Source organism: Lepidochelys kempii, chromosome 22, assembly GCF_965140285.1.
Source record: "Lepidochelys kempii isolate rLepKem1 chromosome 22, rLepKem1.hap1, whole genome shotgun sequence".
Taxonomy (NCBI): domain Eukaryota; kingdom Metazoa; phylum Chordata; order Testudines; family Cheloniidae; genus Lepidochelys; species Lepidochelys kempii.
In genome coordinates this window covers 14,554,963-14,574,855 of record NC_136401.1, presented here as the reverse complement: position 1 = coordinate 14,574,855, position 19,893 = coordinate 14,554,963, and the positions used below count along the sequence as shown (strand labels likewise).

General features: G+C 44.3%; 2 protein-coding genes, 1 long non-coding RNA gene and 3 other non-coding genes across 6 annotated transcripts in view; 1 reads left to right on the top strand and 5 right to left on the bottom strand.

The window, feature by feature from the left end:
- Positions 1–2,022: 2,022 nt before the first annotated feature.
- HSPA8 (heat shock protein family A (Hsp70) member 8) lies at positions 2,023–9,026 on the bottom strand. The gene is made up of 9 exons (XM_073321033.1): positions 8,923–9,026; positions 7,515–7,724; positions 6,519–6,724; positions 6,219–6,371; positions 5,554–6,109; positions 4,953–5,155; positions 4,248–4,446; positions 3,425–3,657; positions 2,023–2,460 (listed from the first exon to the last, which is right to left on the bottom strand). The coding sequence occupies exons 2-9, from the start codon at positions 7,717–7,719 to the stop codon at positions 2,275–2,277; spliced, it is 1,941 nt and encodes a 646-aa protein (XP_073177134.1). The 5' UTR covers positions 7,720–7,724; positions 8,923–9,026; the 3' UTR covers positions 2,023–2,274.
- On the bottom strand, positions 3,047–3,144 carry LOC140901782 (small nucleolar RNA SNORD14). Its single transcript, XR_012155973.1, has one exon. It is a non-coding gene; the product is annotated as a small nucleolar RNA SNORD14 (small nucleolar RNA).
- LOC140901783 (small nucleolar RNA SNORD14) lies at positions 4,589–4,685 on the bottom strand. Its single transcript, XR_012155975.1, has one exon. It is a non-coding gene; the product is annotated as a small nucleolar RNA SNORD14 (small nucleolar RNA).
- LOC140901784 (small nucleolar RNA SNORD14) lies at positions 5,225–5,315 on the bottom strand. Its single transcript, XR_012155976.1, has one exon. It is a non-coding gene; the product is annotated as a small nucleolar RNA SNORD14 (small nucleolar RNA).
- The window catches only part of LOC140901712 (uncharacterized), a 40,002-nt gene continuing 28,800 nt past the window's right edge, over positions 8,692–19,893 (top strand). The window contains exon 1 of the long non-coding RNA XR_012155940.1: positions 8,692–9,332. This is a non-coding gene — a long non-coding RNA (uncharacterized LOC140901712). The remainder of the gene's footprint in view (positions 9,333–19,893) is intronic.
- Positions 14,803–19,893, bottom strand: part of CLMP (CXADR like cell adhesion molecule) — a 72,398-nt gene continuing 67,307 nt past the window's right edge. Inside the window, exon 7 of the mRNA XM_073321034.2 lies at positions 14,803–18,571. Coding sequence (XP_073177135.1) covers positions 18,277–18,571 — 295 coding nt within the window. The 3' untranslated portion in view covers positions 14,803–18,276. The remainder of the gene's footprint in view (positions 18,572–19,893) is intronic.

Genomic DNA, 19,893 nt, shown 5'->3' with positions numbered 1-19,893 from the left:
TGAAGCAGGACTTGCAGAGATTAAGTTAGAATGGGGAGAAAGAAGGTCCAGTCCCATTTGAACTTTAGCAAGATCTTTTGTTCAATTCCCCATCTGCTGACACTGAGAACGGACATTACTACCCCTTAGTACCATGTGCTGTTAACTGGTTGGAAGAACTACTGAGACCAGGTCTGCACTAAAAGATGTAAGTCAATCCAGCTGTACAACCCTGTGGGGGGGCAGGAGGGGAACCATACAGCTAAGCCAATCTCAATCTTGTCATAGACAATGACAGAGTAAAGGAAGAATTTTATCACCTTAAACTACTGACCTACGTCCCCAAGACATGGACAGTAACTACAGTGACACCTTCTGTAGCTGTAGTGTGGCTACAAGTAGAGATGGAGCCTTAGACTGATATCCTTCAGTGTGCTGTCTCCACCCCATTATTTCACCTGTAGGGGCTGCACCCCTGTAGCACAACTAAGCTAATTTGATTCTATAGTGGGGGAAGCTAGTCATATGCATTTACTCTAGCTGTGGAAGAAGTTTGACTGAAACCATGCATAGGTACTCTCATTCAGGCTACTTTGTAGCTGTTAAAATTTCAGCAAGCTCAGGCCACTTTGGTTCCATTAACACCTACACAGTGCTTTAATGCAATTATGCATGTTAACTTTAGACAAGCCCTGCTGGAGTGAAATTCCAGAGCCATATAAATGGATTTGCTCTTCCAGGTGCTCATCCATCTCAGCACCTACATAAAATGAGGGATGCTTTTACAAGTAAGGTAAGTGTAGCCTTACTTGGTGAGCACAACTGCAAATTCCCTTTTAGAGTTCATATGGGGCTTCTGCCACAGTGTAGGACATGTTCACTAAATGCTTTAGTTTCCTACTTATTGGGTAAATTAAGGGAAGTTCCTTTAATAGAAAATTAGGAATCCTTAATTTATAAAAAGGTAGTTTTTGCTTTGCCTTCGGCCTAGTAATGGCTTTAAGGGAAGCTATCAGCTTTAATAAATATGCAGTGTCACAAAGCTGATATTCTGTAATTGAAACAATTAGACACCTTTGGCTAAGTGTGTGTTTAATTGCTTAGCTTTCTGAAGAGGCTTCTTTAAAGCCAAGAGCTTGGTATGACTGCTTTATAGCCTCTGATGGAAAAGGCAACACTCCCAACCCAAGCAGTTTGGCAAATTACTAGTTTTACAGTAATACTAGACACTTCAAAGTGAGCAATCTTACCTGACACTTTCTGCCCACATTCGCATGCCTTTGAGGTGTGGTAAAAAGTCCAACGCCTTGTGTGTAATTTTGGTGCCTGTTAAGGAGATGTCTGACCTATAACTGCATTCAACTGCAAACAAGTTTTATATGTTGTCTAATGAAAATAGTGCTTGCTTTAGCTTTTTGGCAGAGGAAGAGTCTCTAGCCAGCTGCTATGCCTAGTCAGTTTGCTTTCCAGAACTTTGTTGTGTTGGAGTAAATATCAGCCTACATATCTGAAGTCATTCAGGTCTGCCAACCATAAGTGGCGTGAAGTCCCAGCCTCACTCCTTTCTTCCAAGGAAGAGAGCCCTAAGAGCTGAAACCCATGCTCAAAGCAGTCAGTCAAACAGACCAAAATGCTATGGGGCCAGAACACTGATAATTTAGGAGTACTTGTGGCACCTCAGACTAACCAATTTATTTGAGCATAAATCCGATGAAGTGAGCTAGAGCTAGAGCTCACTTTAACCAATTTGAGCATAAATCCGATGAAGTGAGCTCTAGCTCACTTCATCGGATTTATGCTCAAATAAATTGGTTAGTCTAAGGTGCCACAAGTACTTCTTCTCTTTTTGTGAATATAGATTAACACGGCTGTTACTCTGAAACTGATAATTTAATAACTTTAGGTCAAGCAGCAAAAATTCTTTTAATGCTTCTATCTGAGAACTAGACCTGAAGCAAAGCCAGTCTCACTAAAATACTCAATTCCTGATAAGCTACAAGTTACTTTTCTTTAACCAAGTAGGATGAATCAAGAACAAAAGCCTTTTGATGCCAATTAAATAAGTTTTATTCCTTAGGACATGAATTGCATTTGCACTTGTTTACAGTACTGATAAAGTGCAATGGTGTTCACCTTCCCTGTGCACATGTTCAAGTATTTAGAATGCCTAAAATGCCCGGACACAATTTATACAGCAGCTCAAATATGGAATTTTTTTTAGCCTGCCACTGCACCCAGCCTTGAGTCCTTCAATTCTAAGAAATAGCCAGCTGTGGAATGCTGCTTCCAGTGCATTTAATCCACCTCCTCAATGGTTGGTCCAGATGAGGCCCCTCCAGATGGGGCAGCTCCACCACCAGGGAATCCACCAGGCATGCCTCCAGGCATGCCTCCTGCACTCTGGTACAGCTTGGTGATGATGGGGTTGCAAACCTTCTCCAACTCCTTCTGTTGATGTTCAAACTCTTCTTTCTCAGCAGTCTGGAATATAGAGAGCAATTTGCACACTTGCTGCAAGTGTGCCCCTGGAAGGCCAGCTCAAGAGCCAGCCTACTGTTTATACCCCCCCCCCCCCCCATTTACCTTGGGTCAGGGTAAAGATGGCACCTTGAGAAAGTGTACTTAAAGCAAACCCCATGCAGGGGCAGGCTTGCACTACTCTAGTCAGTTTTCCTGGGTAAAAAGGATGGGTGTGGCAGAGTAGTATGCTAAGCTAGGTGTTTGACAAGCTACAAAGCAATTCAGACTCTATAACTAGATGTAAATAGAGACAAAAAAGTTAAGCAGAAGGAAAGCTATAGGTTAACAGAAACCACTGCTAAAGAGCTTGAGACTTCTGTAATCTGCATTAATATCCTACAGGAGAGTTAGAGACACTGTCAGAACAGTTATGGCAAGGAATTGCTGGTTATTCACTAGTGCAAGAAGTGCACTCAGGAAGCCCATTTCTTTTAGTGTAGTTGGTAACTAGAGTCTGATCTGACATGGTCTCTTTAAAAGGGAGGGAGACATCTTGTAGCGCCAGGAGAAACATTAAGGTAGTCTTTTAGAAAGGAAGATTTTATGGTCGCTCAGACATCCAAGGAAGGTACTTTAAGCCAACATAAGTCTTTCGACTTCTGGTGGAAACTACGAATGGCTTTGGAATCATTTTCATCATAGCGACCATTAGCTACCTCCTGCCACCCAAATCTAAACCAATAGCTACAGCCCCCCCCATAGAAACTACGAACCCACCTTGGATTTTGAAGCTGCCTTCTGTGTAGGCCATTACAATACAAAAAGATACTAGTTAAGATTACAATGGCAGAAAACTTGCCTGGTTGTTGCAGCACTGATTAAATGTGCTCATTTTCAGGTTAAAACAAGTCCTGGAGCTTTGTTGGAACTTTTAATTCTGATTTTTGGATTAAAATTATCTCCATGAGAGAAATTTTAAACATACCTGATTCTTGTCCAGCCAGTTGATAATTTCATTGCATTTGTCCAGGATTTTCTGTTTGTCCTCATCACTGATCTTGCCCTGGAGCTTCTCATCTTCAACAGTGGCCTTCATATTGAAGGCATAGGATTCTAGAGAATTCTTGGAAGACACCTTATCACGCTGTTTCTCATCTTCTGCTTTGTATTTCTCTGCTTCCTGGACCATGCGTTCAATGTCTTCCTTGCTTAAGCGACCTGGAAGATATGGTAAGTTAGTTGCACTAATGACAGGTTTCAGAGTAACAGCTGTGTTAATCTGTATTTGCAAAAAGAAAGAGTACTTGTGGCACCTTAGAGACTAACCAATTTATTTGAGCATGAGCTTTCGTGAGCTACAGCTCACTTCATCGGATGCCTCTAAGGTGCCACAAGTACTCCTTTTCCGGTTGCACTAAGTTTGTGGGCCACATTACTGTAAGAAATTGTTCTCATGGAGTGAGAGTTTTAGGCTTTAAACTATCAACCCATGGTTCCTTTTTGGAGTATGCAGAACAAGACAGTCCAGTGTTAAGAATTTACTGCCTGTGTAATTTGCAACATGGTTTAACATTCCCTATCAGCACAAATTGGTGACCAGGCAGCTGCTTTAGCTTGGGGCATACCCCAGCAAGCTGGAAGTTATGGGAAAGGAGCTGGAATTGGTGGTTCCAGTACCACTGCAGCAGTAAGATTGGCCTTTCATTCTATCACTGGATTATTTACACTCACCCACTTCAGGGGAACATGATGCAGTCTTACAACTACTGCAGCCACTTTACACCCCCAAAGGGCTATGCACTGCCTACCTTTGTCATTGGTAATTGTGATCTTGTTCTCCTTGCCAGTGCTCTTGTCCACAGCAGACACGTTAAGGATGCCATTGGCATCAATATCAAATGTTACTTCAATCTGAGGTACGCCCCTTGGAGCTGGAGGGATGCCAGTCAGCTCAAACTTGCCCAGCAAGTTGTTGTCTTTTGTCATGGCTCTCTCCCCTTCATAGACCTGAAGTGGGGGGAAAAAAAACCAGGACCAACAAGAGGAGCGTAAGCATTTTGCTATATGAAGTTTTATCTGTTACTTGCAACTAGTATTTTCACCTTTATTTTCATAAGGATCAGGAAGTCAAGTGAAGTATGTGTTATGGTCGCTCAGACATCCAAGGAAGGTACTTGGAGCCAACATGGGTCTTTCAACCTCTGGTGGAAACTACGAATGATTTTGGAACGTTCTCATCATAGCGGCCATAAGTTACTCCTTCACAAATCAACTCTCAAAACAAGAGTTCTTCAAACCCACCATGTCTTGATAGTCTACTCAAGAAGACTGAACTCATCTGCAGATAAAACTTAATTATAATTATAGTACTTCCTTACAAGTTAGAAGTTTAAACTGGGGGTTTTCAGTACCTAAAACTGCTTGAGGTTATGCTGCAGTACAGGGGCAGTGAATGTGATGAGTAGCAGTCCCTTAACCATTTGAAGAATAGTTACCCCAAACCAGATACATACCTGAATAAGTACACCAGGCTGGTTGTCAGAGTAAGTGGTGAATGTCTGAGTCTGCTTGGTGGGGATAGTAGTGTTTCGCTTGATCAGGACTGTCATGACACCTCCAGCTGTCTCAATACCAAGAGATAGAGGAGTGACATCCAACAGCAGCAGGTCTTGTACATTCTCAGACTTGTCCCCAGACAAGATGGCAGCCTGAACAGCTGAAAAGAAAGTAGTGTCAAGACACTGCAAAAAAATACTGTCACTGGGAAATGGAGGTTTCTTTTAACTCGCTCAGACATCCAAGGAAGGTTTTAGCCATCATCAGTCAACTTCTGGTGGAAACTACGAATGGCTTTGGAACCAAATTCATCAATGCAAGTAAACTGGAAAGATGCTATCCCATAGGATTTAAGCAATACACTTCGTTGAATACATGCGTAAGTGATTTGTCACGGATGCTATAGCAATCCATAGGTCACCAACATTTAATCACTTACTAGCCATAGCTGCCATGGCTTGAGTATTGCGTTAGTTTTTCCACACTTTACATATACCCATCCCTATGGTCAAAAGGCCCAGCATTAGACACCACAAAAGTTATGGGGGAATTAGTTACCTGCACCATAAGCCACAGCTTCATCAGGATTGATGCTCTTGTTCAGCTCTTTGCCATTGAAGAAATCCTGCAGCAGTTTCTGAATCTTGGGGATTCGGGTGGACCCGCCAACCAGTACAATATCATGGATCTGTGATTTGTCTAGTTTGGCATCCCGCAGGGCCTTCTCCACAGGATCCAGAGTGCCACGGAACAGATCAGCATTTAACTCTTCAAAACGAGCTCTGGTAATTGAGGTGTAAAAATCAATGCCCTCATAGAGAGAGTCAATCTCAATACTGGCCTGAGTGCTAGAGGAGAGTGTACGCTTTGCACGTTCACAAGCTGTACGGAGACGGCGAACTGCTCTCTTGTTCTCAGTAATATCCTTCTTGTGCTTCCGCTTGAATTCAGCGATGAAATGGTTGACCATACGGTTATCAAAGTCCTCCCCACCCAAGTGGGTATCACCTGCAGTTGACTTTACTTCAAAGATGCCATCCTCAATAGTGAGGATTGAAACATCAAAAGTGCCACCACCAAGGTCAAAGATAAGGACATTCCTTTCAGCTCCAACCTGGAAGAATAGAGTGTTTTCTGTTACGGATGTGTTAGAACTCACCACTATTGAGCTAACTAGGAACAATCTACTATGCTGTTTAGCTGTGCTATTACAACTTGCTCACCTTCTTGTCCAAACCATAAGCAATAGCAGCAGCTGTCGGTTCATTGATGATCCGGAGCACATTGAGACCTGCAATGGTTCCAGCATCTTTTGTGGCCTGGCGCTGGGAGTCATTGAAGTAGGCTGGTACTGTGACCACAGCATTAGTAACAGTCTATGGACAGAAAAAGAGTCACAATCAGCTGAGACCTTCGTCTACAGGGTATATGACTATATGAAACCAAGATCAAGCTACGTTTGAGACCATTAACCCCTTAAATTCTAGGAGAGTTACCGGAGGAGCTCAGCTCTTAAGTCTCACCTTCCCAAGGTATGCTTCCGCAATCTCCTTCATCTTGGTCAATACCATGGAAGATATTTCCTCTGGGTAGAAACTTTTGGTCTCCCCTTTGTACTCAACCTGGACTTTTGGCCTGCCAGCATCATTCACCACAGTGAAAGGCCAATGTTTCATATCGGACTGGACAACAGTATCATCAAATCTACGACCAATCAGCCGCTTTGCATCTAAAAAAGTTAACTATTGTCAGTAATAATTCCAATTCACCATTCTACAAAAGCATGCTGACAACACTTCAGTTATGTCCTCTGTTTTAAATTCAAATGAGGCAACTCCCAAAGTAACTCCCCTCCCCAAACACCTAGCCATCTTGTTCAGTGGCACTATGGAGACTGACTCCTGCCACAGTAGGAGCAGACTTAAACCATCCTATCTACTGGTATGAGGACAACGGCAAAAAAGTCCCCACTTTATACAGTAAATGGAGGTTGCATGATTTAGAACAGTAATTTTCAGCCTTGGGATGTGCAGACCCCTCTGCCCAATGTTTTGAGTCTGCAGATTACAGGTTGAAAACCCACTGATTTAGAGCCTTAATCTGTATACTTAAACTGAACTCAATGAAAGCTGAAAACACAATAAGCTTAAAGATGAACTGGGATCATTCAGGACTATGAATGGAACTGGAGTCTAAACTTATGCCTCATGCCAATTTGAGCACCAACCTGCACCACAGGATGTACTTTAAAACAGATGGCATTTGTTCCTTCATTCCCAGAATTTGTTCATTGAAAACAAAGGCATTGCTGCCTAAACTGATGCCAACATGGAAACAATGGAGATGCAAGGCCTCTAGTTCCTTCCATCTACATCCAACTTAGAGAGCCCAATTCTGCATGAGGATATACCACCTAACAAGCAGAAGAGCTATAGTTTATGCTAGCTAAGCAACAATACAGCAACTTTATTCAGTTTAATATTCTAGTCCCAATTTAAAAGGCTCATGTCTTTTCTTACCAAAGACTGTGTTAGTAGGATTCATTGCAACTTGGTTCTTTGCAGCATCACCAATCAGCCTCTCTGTATCCGTGAAGGCAACGTAACTTGGCGTGGTCCTGTTACCCTGATCATTGGCAATGATTTCCACCTTGCCATGTTGGAAGACACCAACACATGAATATGTGGTGCCAAGATCAATTCCAACCGCTGGTCCCTTAGACATTTTGCCTGTAAATGAGAAGCTTGTTTACCACATATGCAAACACTTCAGTTTGTTAGCCCATGTTTAATAAACTCCTAAATCAGATATAAGACAAAAGTTAACAAAATCAATGTTTTCCTTTTAAAACTCTGAAAGGATTAATAATGCAAAGTTTAAACTTCATGAGTTTAGTAGCAGATGTTTCTATTTGCTTCTGTGCAAAGTATCAATAATTAATGTGGCGCTGAGTCACCAATTAGCTACTAGAATAAAGGCACAGGATGCCATGTGGCCTCAAAGTGACGCAAAACAAAAAGAAACTTACCTAAAGAGACAGAGTCCCTTACAATTTAGTAGCTAAAGGAACCACATTTACAGCTAAGCCTTAAGGCCACACAGCCTTTTGGTCAGGCAGGCAAAGACTCAGCCCAGGCCAGGGGCACAGAACCTCCAGGCATGGGAGGGGGGGGGGGCCGCCGGCGGGGCGCGCCTCATTCCGGCCACGTGGGTGGGTGGGCGCCCGTTGCATGCTGGGAAGCGAAGTCCCCCCACGGCCCCACAGCCGCCTTCCTCGAGCCACGCGGCCAGGCCCCGTGGAAACGCAGCCGGGAAGCGAGACGGGCGGAGGAAGGTTGGCGGGGGGGGGCTGAAAGACCCCAGCACGCCTCCCCGCGCGCGGGCCGCACGCCCCGCCGCACCACGCGCTCTCGCGCCTGCGCTCTGGCCAGCCCCTGCGGAACCAGCCGCTGAGGCGGTGTCACGTGGACAGTTGTCCCCCTCTCCCCCCCCCGCCCGGAACCGGCGCGGCGCAGGGCAGGCGGGACGGGGGAAACAGCTTACGCCGGCCGGAAACCGCAAGCAGCATCTCCCCGCCTCCCCCACCCGCGAGCCAAGAAAGGGGGGGGCGCCTCCCTTCTTCGCGCCCCGCCGCAAGCCGGCCGCAGGGAGCCGGGGACCCCGCCCCGCGGCAATGCGGGCCACCCACCCCGGGGGAGTCCTGGGCAGCGAGCGCGGCAGCCGGCTGAGGGGAAGCTTCGGGGCCCAGGGCCCTTCCTCCAACCTTTGGGGGGCACCGAGCCAGGTGGAAACGAGGCCGCGATCCCCCTTCCCCAGAAAGCCCGGCCGCGCTGCGGGTCCCGCGCCAAGAGCGGCGAGCCCGGCCTGGCGCTCGTCCCCGCCCCATAGTCCGGGCTCGCCCCAGTCGAGACAAGGCCCCAGTCATACCTGTTGAGCGCGAGGTAGCTCAGGGCCGGGAGAAAACGATGATGCGGGAGCTGCAGTGCTGAATGAGACCGGCTGCTTGCCCCCCACACGCTTTATATACCCCCTCAGAACCTTCCAGAACTGACGCCCCCCTTCGCCTCCAGCCGGCCAATCCTGCCGTGCTTCCCCCCGGCAGGAGCCAATCGCGCTCAGCGGAGCACGCCCCCTCAGTGACGCACACAGGAAGGAGGCGGGCCTGCCGGCCGGCGTTCTCGAACCTTCACACCCGTGCCCGGCGAGGGAAGGGGCAAGTCGCCGGACGGGGTGGAGCGGAGGGAAGGACGGGATCCAATCAGAGCTCCAGGCTGCCGCTTTATTTGCATAAAGAGAACTTCACGTCGGCCAGTGGGGAGAAGGCGGAAGGAAGGCCGGTAATGTAACCAATCGTGTCACAGCGTGGCGGCATTTGCATATTTCGAAAGTGGGAAGGAAGCGAGAGACCAATCCGCTCGCGGAACTACCCGAGCTGGTTGCAGATGCGGGCGGGGAGGGAGAGCGGGGAAGGGAAACAAAATGGCGGCTTAGCTGTCGCGATGCGGGGAGGGGGCAGGGAGCCCAAAGGGGGCGCAATCAGGGGCGCGCCGCCCAGGCTGGGGGCCACAGGGGAAGCCTTGTACCCGCAGTCCCTCCCCCCCCCCCCCCACTCGCACAACAGCCATGCCCAGGAGCCCCGGGGGGGGGGGGGGGGTGTGCCTCTCCCCGTCCCATGATGCACCTCTCCTTGCTCCCCCCTGTGTATGGCGGGAGATGCCAAGGGCCCCCCCCCTCCCCTTTCCCCGGCTCATGCCCTGCAACATGCCGCTGGCGGCCTGTGGTGTAGAGGCTGCAGCTGCCGGAGGGGTCCTTCAGTCGCTGTAGAAATCCGTCCCCACCCATAGGTGCTGGAACTGGGGGGGGGGGGTGGAGGTGTGTGTGAGGGGGGTGTGCTACTGCACCCCCTGATTTGAAGTGGTTCCCATTATACACAGGATTTACAGTTTGGTTCAATGGCTCTCAGCACCCCCACTATAAACATTGTTCCAGTACCCCTTGACCCTACCAGAGGCAGGCAGCTCGGAAGAATTCTTCTGTCACGGAGCCCTGTCTACACCAGGGCATAGGTTGGCATAGCCACGTCTTGAGGGAGAGGGGGGGCCAAGCGTTTCACATCCATGAGTGATGTAGCTCGGTTGGCCTGAGTTTTAGGCATCCCCCAGTACAATCCAAAGCAGCGCCACATACCGGGTGGGGTAATGTGGCCTAGTGAATAAGGCACTGGGCTGGAATTGGGGAGCCCTAGGTGCTAGTTCTGGTGTTGGCCAAATCACATCACCGCTCAGTGCTGCAGTTTCCCCATCCCTAAAATAGGGGTGATGTTGCTCCTTGGTAAAGCGTATTGAGCTCTGCTGACGAAAACTAGTATATAAGAGCTATGTATTATTAAAGGCAAAAAAAAAAAATAAACCCCTCTCCCACTGCCTGCTTATCCATACACTTCAAGGACAAGTGTTCCCTGTCAACCTTTGAAAACAAGTACAGGCTCAGGTTAGATATATTACCATTGGTTTGTTTTTGTTTTGTTTATTTTACTTTTCAATAGTAAATGTTTAGGGAATAGTCACAAAACAATTTCACGTTGAGAAATTGAGTAACACTGCTTCACAGAAAGTGTAATCACCATACCTCTCCATCACATACTTCACCCACCATGCCAGACTAGAAGTATTGACAGGGCAGATCAGCCATTGGCTCATCTAACCTAATATCCTGTCTTCACCAGTGGCCAGGACCCAGCTGTTTAATTCCTATGTATCCCACTCTGCAATATTATACCACAGGCTTCTCCATAAAGGGATAAATCAGTTGACTAAGTAGCATGGGTTCATTTCCAACAATGGCTAATGTATGATATTTGAATGGAGAGCATGCACTGTTTGCATCTCACCATATAATACCAGACCATATGGGACGCAGTGTTGTCCAGTGGTTAGAGCACTAGACTGGGACTCAGGAGACCTGGTTTCTCTTTCTGGCTCTGCCACGGGCCTACCAGGTGACCTCGGGCAAGTCACTGCATCTCATGCCTCAGTTTCCTTTTCTGTAAAAGAGGGGAAATGATACTGACCTCTTTTGTAAAACACTCTGCAATTTAATGAAAAGCAGTGTAGATAATCTAGCTATCATTATTACTGCTTCCATGTGTTGGAATAGGTGAATAGTCCATTTTGTCTGCTATGCTGTCTCCAATAGTGTCCAATGCTGAATGCTTCAGAGGGAGGCAAAACAAATGTGTCTAGTTATTCAATCTTCTATTATGGAACATTAGAGTATGCCACACCAGAACTTTTTGAGGTCCATTTTGTCTGATATTCGGCCTCAGACAGTGGCCAATTCTGGATGTTTTGTTGAAAGGTGGAATCCTGTTCCCCTACATAATGTACTTTGCTATCTAATATACAATAGGATTTTTCATAGGAAAATAGGTCAGTGGGCTTATCAGGTATTCTATCACCAACAGTGGCCAGTGCTACATGATTCAGAGGAAGGCATAAAAACCTCCACAACGTAGTGCAATACAGTACCACCGGGGAGAATGGTAGTTGTTTCCTAAACCAGCTGGTGATCATTTTATGTCCTGAAACAATTGACAGTACTTGTAATTTTTATCCTAGCAACTGCAAATGCTGTTGTTATTTATAATACATCGGCTAATGCCTTTTAAAAATGTACTTAGCTGTTTACTTCAAGGAATATCTCGCAATATAATAAAACTCTTCTAGCAATGAGGGTCAAACTGCAGCCTTCCTTTTTATCCTTTGGCAGGGGAGCAGGTGAAGATCCTCCAATTTCCCCCCACACCTTAATTCCCTGCATCAGATCAAATGAACTGTCAGAGGAAAACTGGCCCTATATTTGTCAGAAGGGGTTGCTTTAGGGTGATGCAGAGTTTTCTCCATGGAGGAAAATCTGGCCTCAATGGGATCTTTTCAATCCCACATTTTAATTCTTTGTAAGCTTCTCTTGCCCATAATCAGTGCTAATGTACTAAAATAAACCAAGGGATAACAATGCAACAATCTCCACATTATTTATCTGAGTAGAAATATATATAGTAATCCACAGCCACATGCCACTCATAGTTCATGCTGTCAAAATGCGTTGTTGCAGCAGAAGTGTCCCAGCAGAGAGGGTGCATTTAAAATAGCAGCTAGGAAGGACGTTTGTGGAGAACTGTATTTGTTCACCTATAATATGCTTCTTTAGGAACCTTTGATACAAAACAAGCATATGGCCCATCACAAACCCTAAACAGTCATACCCTCTGAGGCGAAACGATGGTCAGATATCTGATATTCGAATGCACCCCTATATTCACCCTTTACACACCATTGTAATAATCTTTGTACAAAATATGCCTTGTGAGGTATCATTTGAAAACTAGTGACTCACTGGTCAATAATATCATGATGGACTGTGTATAGCAACATTATATATGTGGAAGGTTATAAACATAAGCTGAAATTAGATCTGAAATATGTTTACCAGACAAGTGTGGGTAAACAAGTTCTCAAAGACAGAGGAGACAGGAACAAACCGATCTGCATCATAGCAAACAGCATGAAACCCCTTTCACCACAAGATTCCTTATCTCTGTCCTCACAGCGGGAATAAATGGGTAATCCTCTAGAAACTGCATTTCAAAGGGGACTGGACTATAAAAGTGAGGGGCAAAAATACGTCACAGTATCTTTCACTATTCAGCTCTCTCTTTCACCTAAGAAGACAAAAGAAACAGCCTTTGGACGCCGATCCTGGCCTGAGAATTTGGTCATATGGTGAGGGACTTCACCCTGGACCAAATTTACTTTGTTACGTTTTAGTACTAGGAAGCATTTTATCTTTATTTCTCCATGTCTGGCTTTAATGCTCATATGTGCATTCCCATAAAACCTATCTCTTTGTAGTTAATAAACTTGCTTCATTCTTTAATCAAAACTAATCCAGTGGTGTGGTTAAGCTGGGCTGTGGGGTAACTCTATTTAAAGTATCAGACTGTTGGATATTGATCCCTTTAGCAGGGGCAATGGACCTAAAATATCTGAACTGTCCAGGAGAGGGTCGGACAGTGCAGAGTATACATTTTGGGGGGGATATCTGATACTGGGAATTTGTTGGGGTCACCCTGCAAATAGTAACCAAGGCTGCTGGAAGCCAGAGTGTGGCTGGTGTTTGCTGACAGGCTTCTGGGGTCAGAGGTGCTGGACTAGGGTTGTGGCTATACACAGACACTCAGGGTGTGACCTGCATGCTGGCAGGCTGTTTGAGTTGCACAAGAGGGTGCTACAGCAGGAAAGCACTGTGAGACACCCCAGGTTGCAGGGCAAGGGTGACACAGCCCCTCTCTGGTCTGGATTGTACCCCAGAATGTCATAATATCATAAACAAGGTCAGGCCTGCTCAGTGTTACTGTGAATTGTTTAGATTCTTTAAATGAAGTAAAAATCTCCATAATAAAGTCAATGGGAGTCTGCCTGAGTAGGAACTAGAGAGCCAGATTCTCTCCAGTCCCTGCATTGATATGCAGTGGGAGAGGGTTCAAATTGCTTTCCCTCCCCTGTGCACAAGGACAGCTTCAGAGTTCTGTTTAATAACATTTTTTCTGCTCCACACTAGCTCCGCCACCCTCCCCTCACTCAGCTGTCTGAAAAGGTGAGGACAGGGAAAGTGAGCCTTCACCTCAACAGAGCTGGTTGGGTGTGGAGCAGAGAGCATACTGCACCCCCTCTGGGGTACACACTCTAGGAGCCTGGCATTCCTCCTGAGGCCTCCAGCCACATTGCAACCCCTGCAGGACACAGTGCAGAATTTTGCCTTGAATAAGGACCTCACGATTTGGTCAAATCTAATTATTTTGTTAGCGTCTAGGGTTTTGTGAGGCTTCACTGATGGCAATGGATTGTCGTTGTTGCATTTAATTTTATCATTTGCAGTTCTGTAGGATCTGAGGCCTGGTCCACATCTAAAAGTTAGATTATCCTAGCTACATCAATCAGGGTTGTGAAAATGTCACACCCTGTGCAATGTGGTTAAGAGAATGCCAACTGCATACCTTTGCATAAAACTTCCAAGCAAGCAGGAAAAACCAGAATCTTTGCAATGGAAATCAGTTAGTTTTTAAGGGTTTTATTGTCATCCTGCACACAGTTTAGTAGATCCCAGTGAAATGTGAAATGTTCGGGTGTAAGGGTGAATTTCTGTGGTTGTCTTTATTGTGAACAGTATTTGTCCCTACTCACAATATCTACCGTACCTTATTAGTTTGAAATTTGCACCCTCAACCTAAATACCATCAGTGAAATCCTACCTCCATTCAAATCAATGGCAAAATTCGTATTGATTTCAATGGGGCCAGGATTTCATTTCCTGTTTATATGTAATGGCAGGTTTCAGACTAGCAGCCGTGTTAGTCTGTATCCGCAAAAAGAAAAGGAGTACTTGTGGCACCTTAGAGACTAACAAATTTATTTGAGCATAAGCTTTCATGAGCTACAGCTCACTTAGCTCATGAAAGCTTATGCTCAAATAAATTTGTTAGTCTCTAAGGTGCCACAAGTACTCCTTTTCTGTTTATGTAATGTGTTTAGTTTAGACTGTAAGGTCAGGGGCAGGAACTGTGATTTCCTCAGGATTTCTAAAGCACCAAACGCTGTAAGTACAGAATAATTATTAGTTTCAAGACACTCTTTTACCAATGCAGGGCTTTTGCTTGATGTCTTGCTTGATTGTGTATAGTGTAATAAAGCTCAGAAAGTAGAGCATTTTTACTAGTTTAATTCAACTGCAGACTTTTTAAGTGCAGCATCTTTATTAAAACAAAAACAAAAAACCCCAAATAGTTTTATTAAATTGTTGATTCAAAGGAATCTATAATAAATATTTGTTTTCCTCTGTGTTGCTCAGACACAGGACAAGTACACCAATTATAACAGTTACTAGAAGAGAGAAGTAAACTCAGTTTAGCCACTGAGAAACCAAAGAAAACTACGTAAGAATGCAAGCAATCACATTATAGCAATAATTGGTATACATCATAACAGTAAATGCCTTAAATACAATATTTTACAAAAAGTTTGGTTTATGGTTAACTGAATTGTTTCCCTTTGAAAACTCCTGATTGTACCATGATGAACTCAGAAAATGTCCCTTTGAAAATGAAATGCTTATGATCCTTTTAAATAATCTTTTCCTCACATTCCCTTTGTTTAGTTAGCTTTTTTCTTTTTGGTTTCATATTTAGCAATGAAGTTCACTGTTGATTTCATTTTAACCTGTAAGATCATTGGTATCTGGTCTGAACAGCAGTATCATGGCTTGTACTTTGCTAGTTTCAATAAAAGAATGGCAAGTTTAGCTGGGAATCTAGAAGAACAAGTAAAGGCTCAAAAAGAATATACAGTATCTTGTATCTAGATTGGCTCAGCCAACTCGGCTTTTCGAATCCTTAACCTCCATTCTCTGGTAATAAGCCTTTGGGTGCTCAGTTATAGATGTCTGTAATGAGGAAGTTAGTACAATACTTACTTATATGAAATACATGTTCCCAGCAATGACTTAGAATTTAGTGAGGGTATGCTGGGTGAAATTGTAGCCTTTTGTCATCATTTAAACAACAACTGGTGAGATTCATCTCTGTGCAGAGGGCCAACACAAAAGCTATGCACTACTTAAAAAGTCCTGCTTATCCCACTACATACACAGGTTGCACTGGTCTAACTTAAATCTTTTTTTTTTAACCAACTTCGGCCTGGTCTACACGAGACAATTAGGTCGGCATAACTTTGTCGCTCAGGGGTGTGAAAAATCCACACCCCCTGAGCGGTGTAATTAAGCCAACCTAAATCTCCGTGTAGACTGCACTAGGTCGATGGAAGAATTTAAGTGTAGACAACCCATTAGCTAAACTGGTGCAGACCCGTGGATAAACACTCATTTTGGTTTAAGACTGGCGTATTTCAGTTTAGCTTCAACCTGCTCCTAATCAACTTGAGCTAAATCAATACAAACTAGGTATAATGTTGATTTAAGTCTTTTGCACTGGTTTAACTGCACTAATTTTAAAGCACAGGCTTAGTTAAATGGGTGCAACTGCACCTAACCACCTGCTTTATGAAGGGGTAGGTCAATGAGAAACATCTTTGCATTTTGGCTAGTAATGAAAAGATTGTAAGTGAAACAATATCGTGGCCAGCAACCTGCACTGCAGTATGAAAGCAGAAGATCTAACCAAAAGATAATATAATTTAGGCTTTTGCAATGGGCTTTCAAGATTAGATGTGTGACTCCAGACTGTTTCCCTTGCACAACGACGCTGATATGTTGCACCTCTGAGAGTGGTAATATTGTATTTTGAGTAAGGGAGGGAAGTGAATATTTTTGCATGTGAAGATTAAGGGGGTTGGTTACTGTTATTAGAAAGTGAAGTTCTCCAAGAATATAGGCCATCCAAAATTCCTCATGGATTCCCCCAAATGGCTATGGAACTCTATCCCCTGATAGAAGAAACATTCAGAAGTTTGTGTTTGATCAGGTTTTGGTGCCTCTGGGGACATCACAAGCAATTATTTTCTAAAGTCTTCATCAAAGAGTCTAAAATACTTGGCCTCTGTCAGAAAAGGAGGTTAACTTTTAACCCTCCAATGAAAGACTTACAGATTCATACTTGCTCAGTTCTCTGTACAGTACCAGTATGTTTCCAATGGACTTCTTCCATGGGATGGAGAAAACCCTCTCCCATTGGTAAGTGTAAAACTCAGTTACCATAATTATTAAGTCCTGAATTTAGGAACACAGGAACATATGATTTGCTGGATCAGACCAACGGTCCATCCGATCTAGTTTCCTGTGCCTGACAGTGGCCAGTACCAAGTGCTTCAGAAGAAGATGCAGTAAATACCATGCTGGGCAATTATGGAATAATCTGCCTGCAGGGGAAGTTTAGCCCTAAAATTTACAAGTCGAAGAATGAGGGTTTTTATCCCCTATTACTGTTTATCCTATCTAATATAATTTGTCTGTTTCTTGTAAATGTTGAATACTTTTTGGAGTCATGCTATTTTCTTACCTCAGTAATATCATGTGACATTGAGTTCCACAGGTGAATTAAGGATTGTATAACAAAAGTATTTGATTTCAAATTAGTTTTAAATTGGTTGTCTATTCCCTGTGTGCTTGCCTCACAGCATGCTCCACCAATGCACCTCAGCCCTTACTTGGAAGTATGCGAGACAATTCCACCGCATTGTTCATTCAGCTGTGGGACTGTTTACAAGGCTTCTGCAATACTGCTCACCCCAGACATGTGCATCATCATCTCTGGTACCAAGAAGGGCACTCTCCAAGTTCATCCTCCAAGGCTTTCTATGCTATTCAATCACTAGCCCTCACCTCACAAGAGACCGCCTTTATTTGGGATTCGGGGCCTGATTATGATCTCACATAGACTGATTTTACCTTTTTTAGTACCTTTTGGTGATTAATATTGGTGTTAATAAGAGCAGTATCGGGCTCCTTTACAGTGGGGCCATGTCGATATTCACTCAGTCTTCAGTTTCCTCTTGCAATTACTGTACCTGCATCCCCTAACAATGAAGGTCCTTTCTTCAGCACAAAGGTTATTTCTATCTGTTATATTACTGCTGCTTCTCAATACTGATTTGAGTTATTATTTGCTGTTTGGGTTGACTTTTTGCTCCTACAGTTATTTTGCTAAAAGGCGTAATGCAAAAATATGAAGCAGCTGACAATTCCCTTTGAAGGTGATCAGAGGACTATCCTCACCTAAGATACTGCCTCGGAGGACAAGAGAATGGCTCATTTACCAATTTCTCAAAAACCTGTACAAAAGATTTTTTTCAAAACCCCTCTGGAATATTTTATGTCTTGTGCCTCTCTTGATCCCTTTTTAAAAAAATCCTGAGATTTGTTTCCAGGCCCCAGAACATTACACTTAATTTTCACAGTGCTCAGCTGTCCAAATTTTCAGCTATATTTTCAGAGTACCCAACACTCCCTTTTTTAATATTAACTACAAAATAAAGCCCCCTTTTTTCTCCAACTTCAGGACTCTTTAAAAAAAATAAAAAGTCAATGTCTGAACCACACTATAGGAATATGCAGAAAGAGATGAAGTTGAGGGCTTCTTGTGGAGTGAATAATCAGAAGTGGTTAAAAAAAAAAAACTACCCAGGAAAATAAGCTAATCTAATAATTCTTATATGGCTGGTGGCGTGTACAGTAGTTCTGGATGGCTGGAGTCTCAGAATAGCAGGTGAGCAGTCAAACGGTCTGGAAGGCCCTGCTCTGAGCAGGCAGCATGACTGGGGTGGCTCCCATTTTCACCAGGGTGGCATGGTTAACTTTCTTTGGACCAATTTCCCTTCCCTCTGTCTCCACCCGGCTGTACTGAGGAGGAGTTATATGGGGGGTGGCTTCCGTGGACAAAGTCCGTTGGCTGCGAGAGGCACTGTTGGCTGTTGATCTGGTTGAGGAGGAGCCTGAACGTGAGCTTCTGGAGCCAGAGGAAGAGGAGCCAGGTTTGACTAGATGGGCTTTTGGAGCCTCTGCATCTTCTCTGCAACCAAACACGAGAGATGGCAGAATTAAAATACCATGAGAACAGGAATAGTCACACCCACAGATTATACCATGTTGAGTTGCCACTAAGATCAGGAGATACTTCTTAAGATTCTGTATCATTTGTAAAAGAGATAAATAGCCTAGTGGTTTGATCAGGGTGCAGGGACTCCTGAATTCTATTCCATTTGACATCTGACTTGCTGTGTGACACTGTGGCAGGTACCTTAAATTCTCCGTTTATCAGCTGACCTAGCTGTAAAATGCATTTAACAACTCATACCTCACAAGGTTTTATCACTTATTTGTATCTGTAAAGGGCTTTGAGATCTCTGGAATTAGTGCAGAGGTTATGTGCAAAGAGTTCAGGTACTGATGGCCTCATTCTGCAATCCCCACTCAGCATGAATAAGTACTTACTTATGTGAGCAGAAACCAATGGGGCCAGTCATGCAGTACTAATAAATGCTACTGGTGTAAAGAGGTCCACAGTCAGGCATGTAAAAAAGGAAGAAGATGAAGCAGAGTGGGGAGAGATGGGTAAAAAGATGATTTAGCAAGAGCCAGAAGCTGGGACTGAAACAAAAGGTGGAAGGCAAATGGAAAGCGAAGGGTTGAAGCAGAGAAAACAGGCCAGGAATCAGTCTGTAGGCTGGGGCTTAGTAAAGTAAGCAGCTTAATTCCATCATACAGGCATTTTAATAGCTGTCCTGACCTGTCAAAGGGCAGAGAGATCCACTGCTGAATGGATTATACAGACCCCTGCCTACCGTTAAATGGATGTCAAGTGAGGGCAAGGACTCCTTAATAATCAGAATTAAGGGTGAAAGAAAGTGAGGTGTTCTCCAAGGGCACATCTTGCTGAAATACATTTCCTTTTCCAGGAATTTCTCTACTGAGAACTTCGGGCAAGTTCTGGTAGGGACTAACTTCTGTTGGCCTCATTATGTACCCATTATGAGTACATCAACCCTGTATCAGCAGTGGTGTTACATCAGCACTGGATAGAACTTCAGTCTCCACTCTCATGCTGGGAGAATTCTTTCACTCAGTGCTAAAGCCAGAAGCAAGGAAGGGTGTTCATCACAGCCAGAGAGACTGCAGGAACATCCCTGTCCTACAGACAGGAATTGGAGTTGAAAATAAACCCTTCAAACAGTTAAGAAGTTAAAGGAAGTTCCATCTGAATTCAGTTTAGGAAAGAGATAAATAAAGGCTTAGGGAGGGGTGGAAACTGTGTGTGAGTGAATGAGTCAGAGAGTGAGTGGGTTGTATTTTATCTTAGATCTGCCCTTGGAACACAGCGTTTTATATCTCTGT

Coding starts and splice junctions, on each gene's coding strand:
- HSPA8 (XM_073321033.1), bottom strand. CDS start 7,719: ATGTCTAAGGGACCAGCGGTTGGAATTGATCTTGGCACCACATATTCA. Junction 6,725..7,514: donor TCCTACTAACACAGTCTTTG/GTAAGAAAAGAC, acceptor TAACTTTTTTAG/ATGCAAAGCGGCTGATTGGT. Junction 4,447..4,952: donor AGCCTGGTGTACTTATTCAG/GTATGTATCTGG, acceptor CCCCCACTTCAG/GTCTATGAAGGGGAGAGAGC.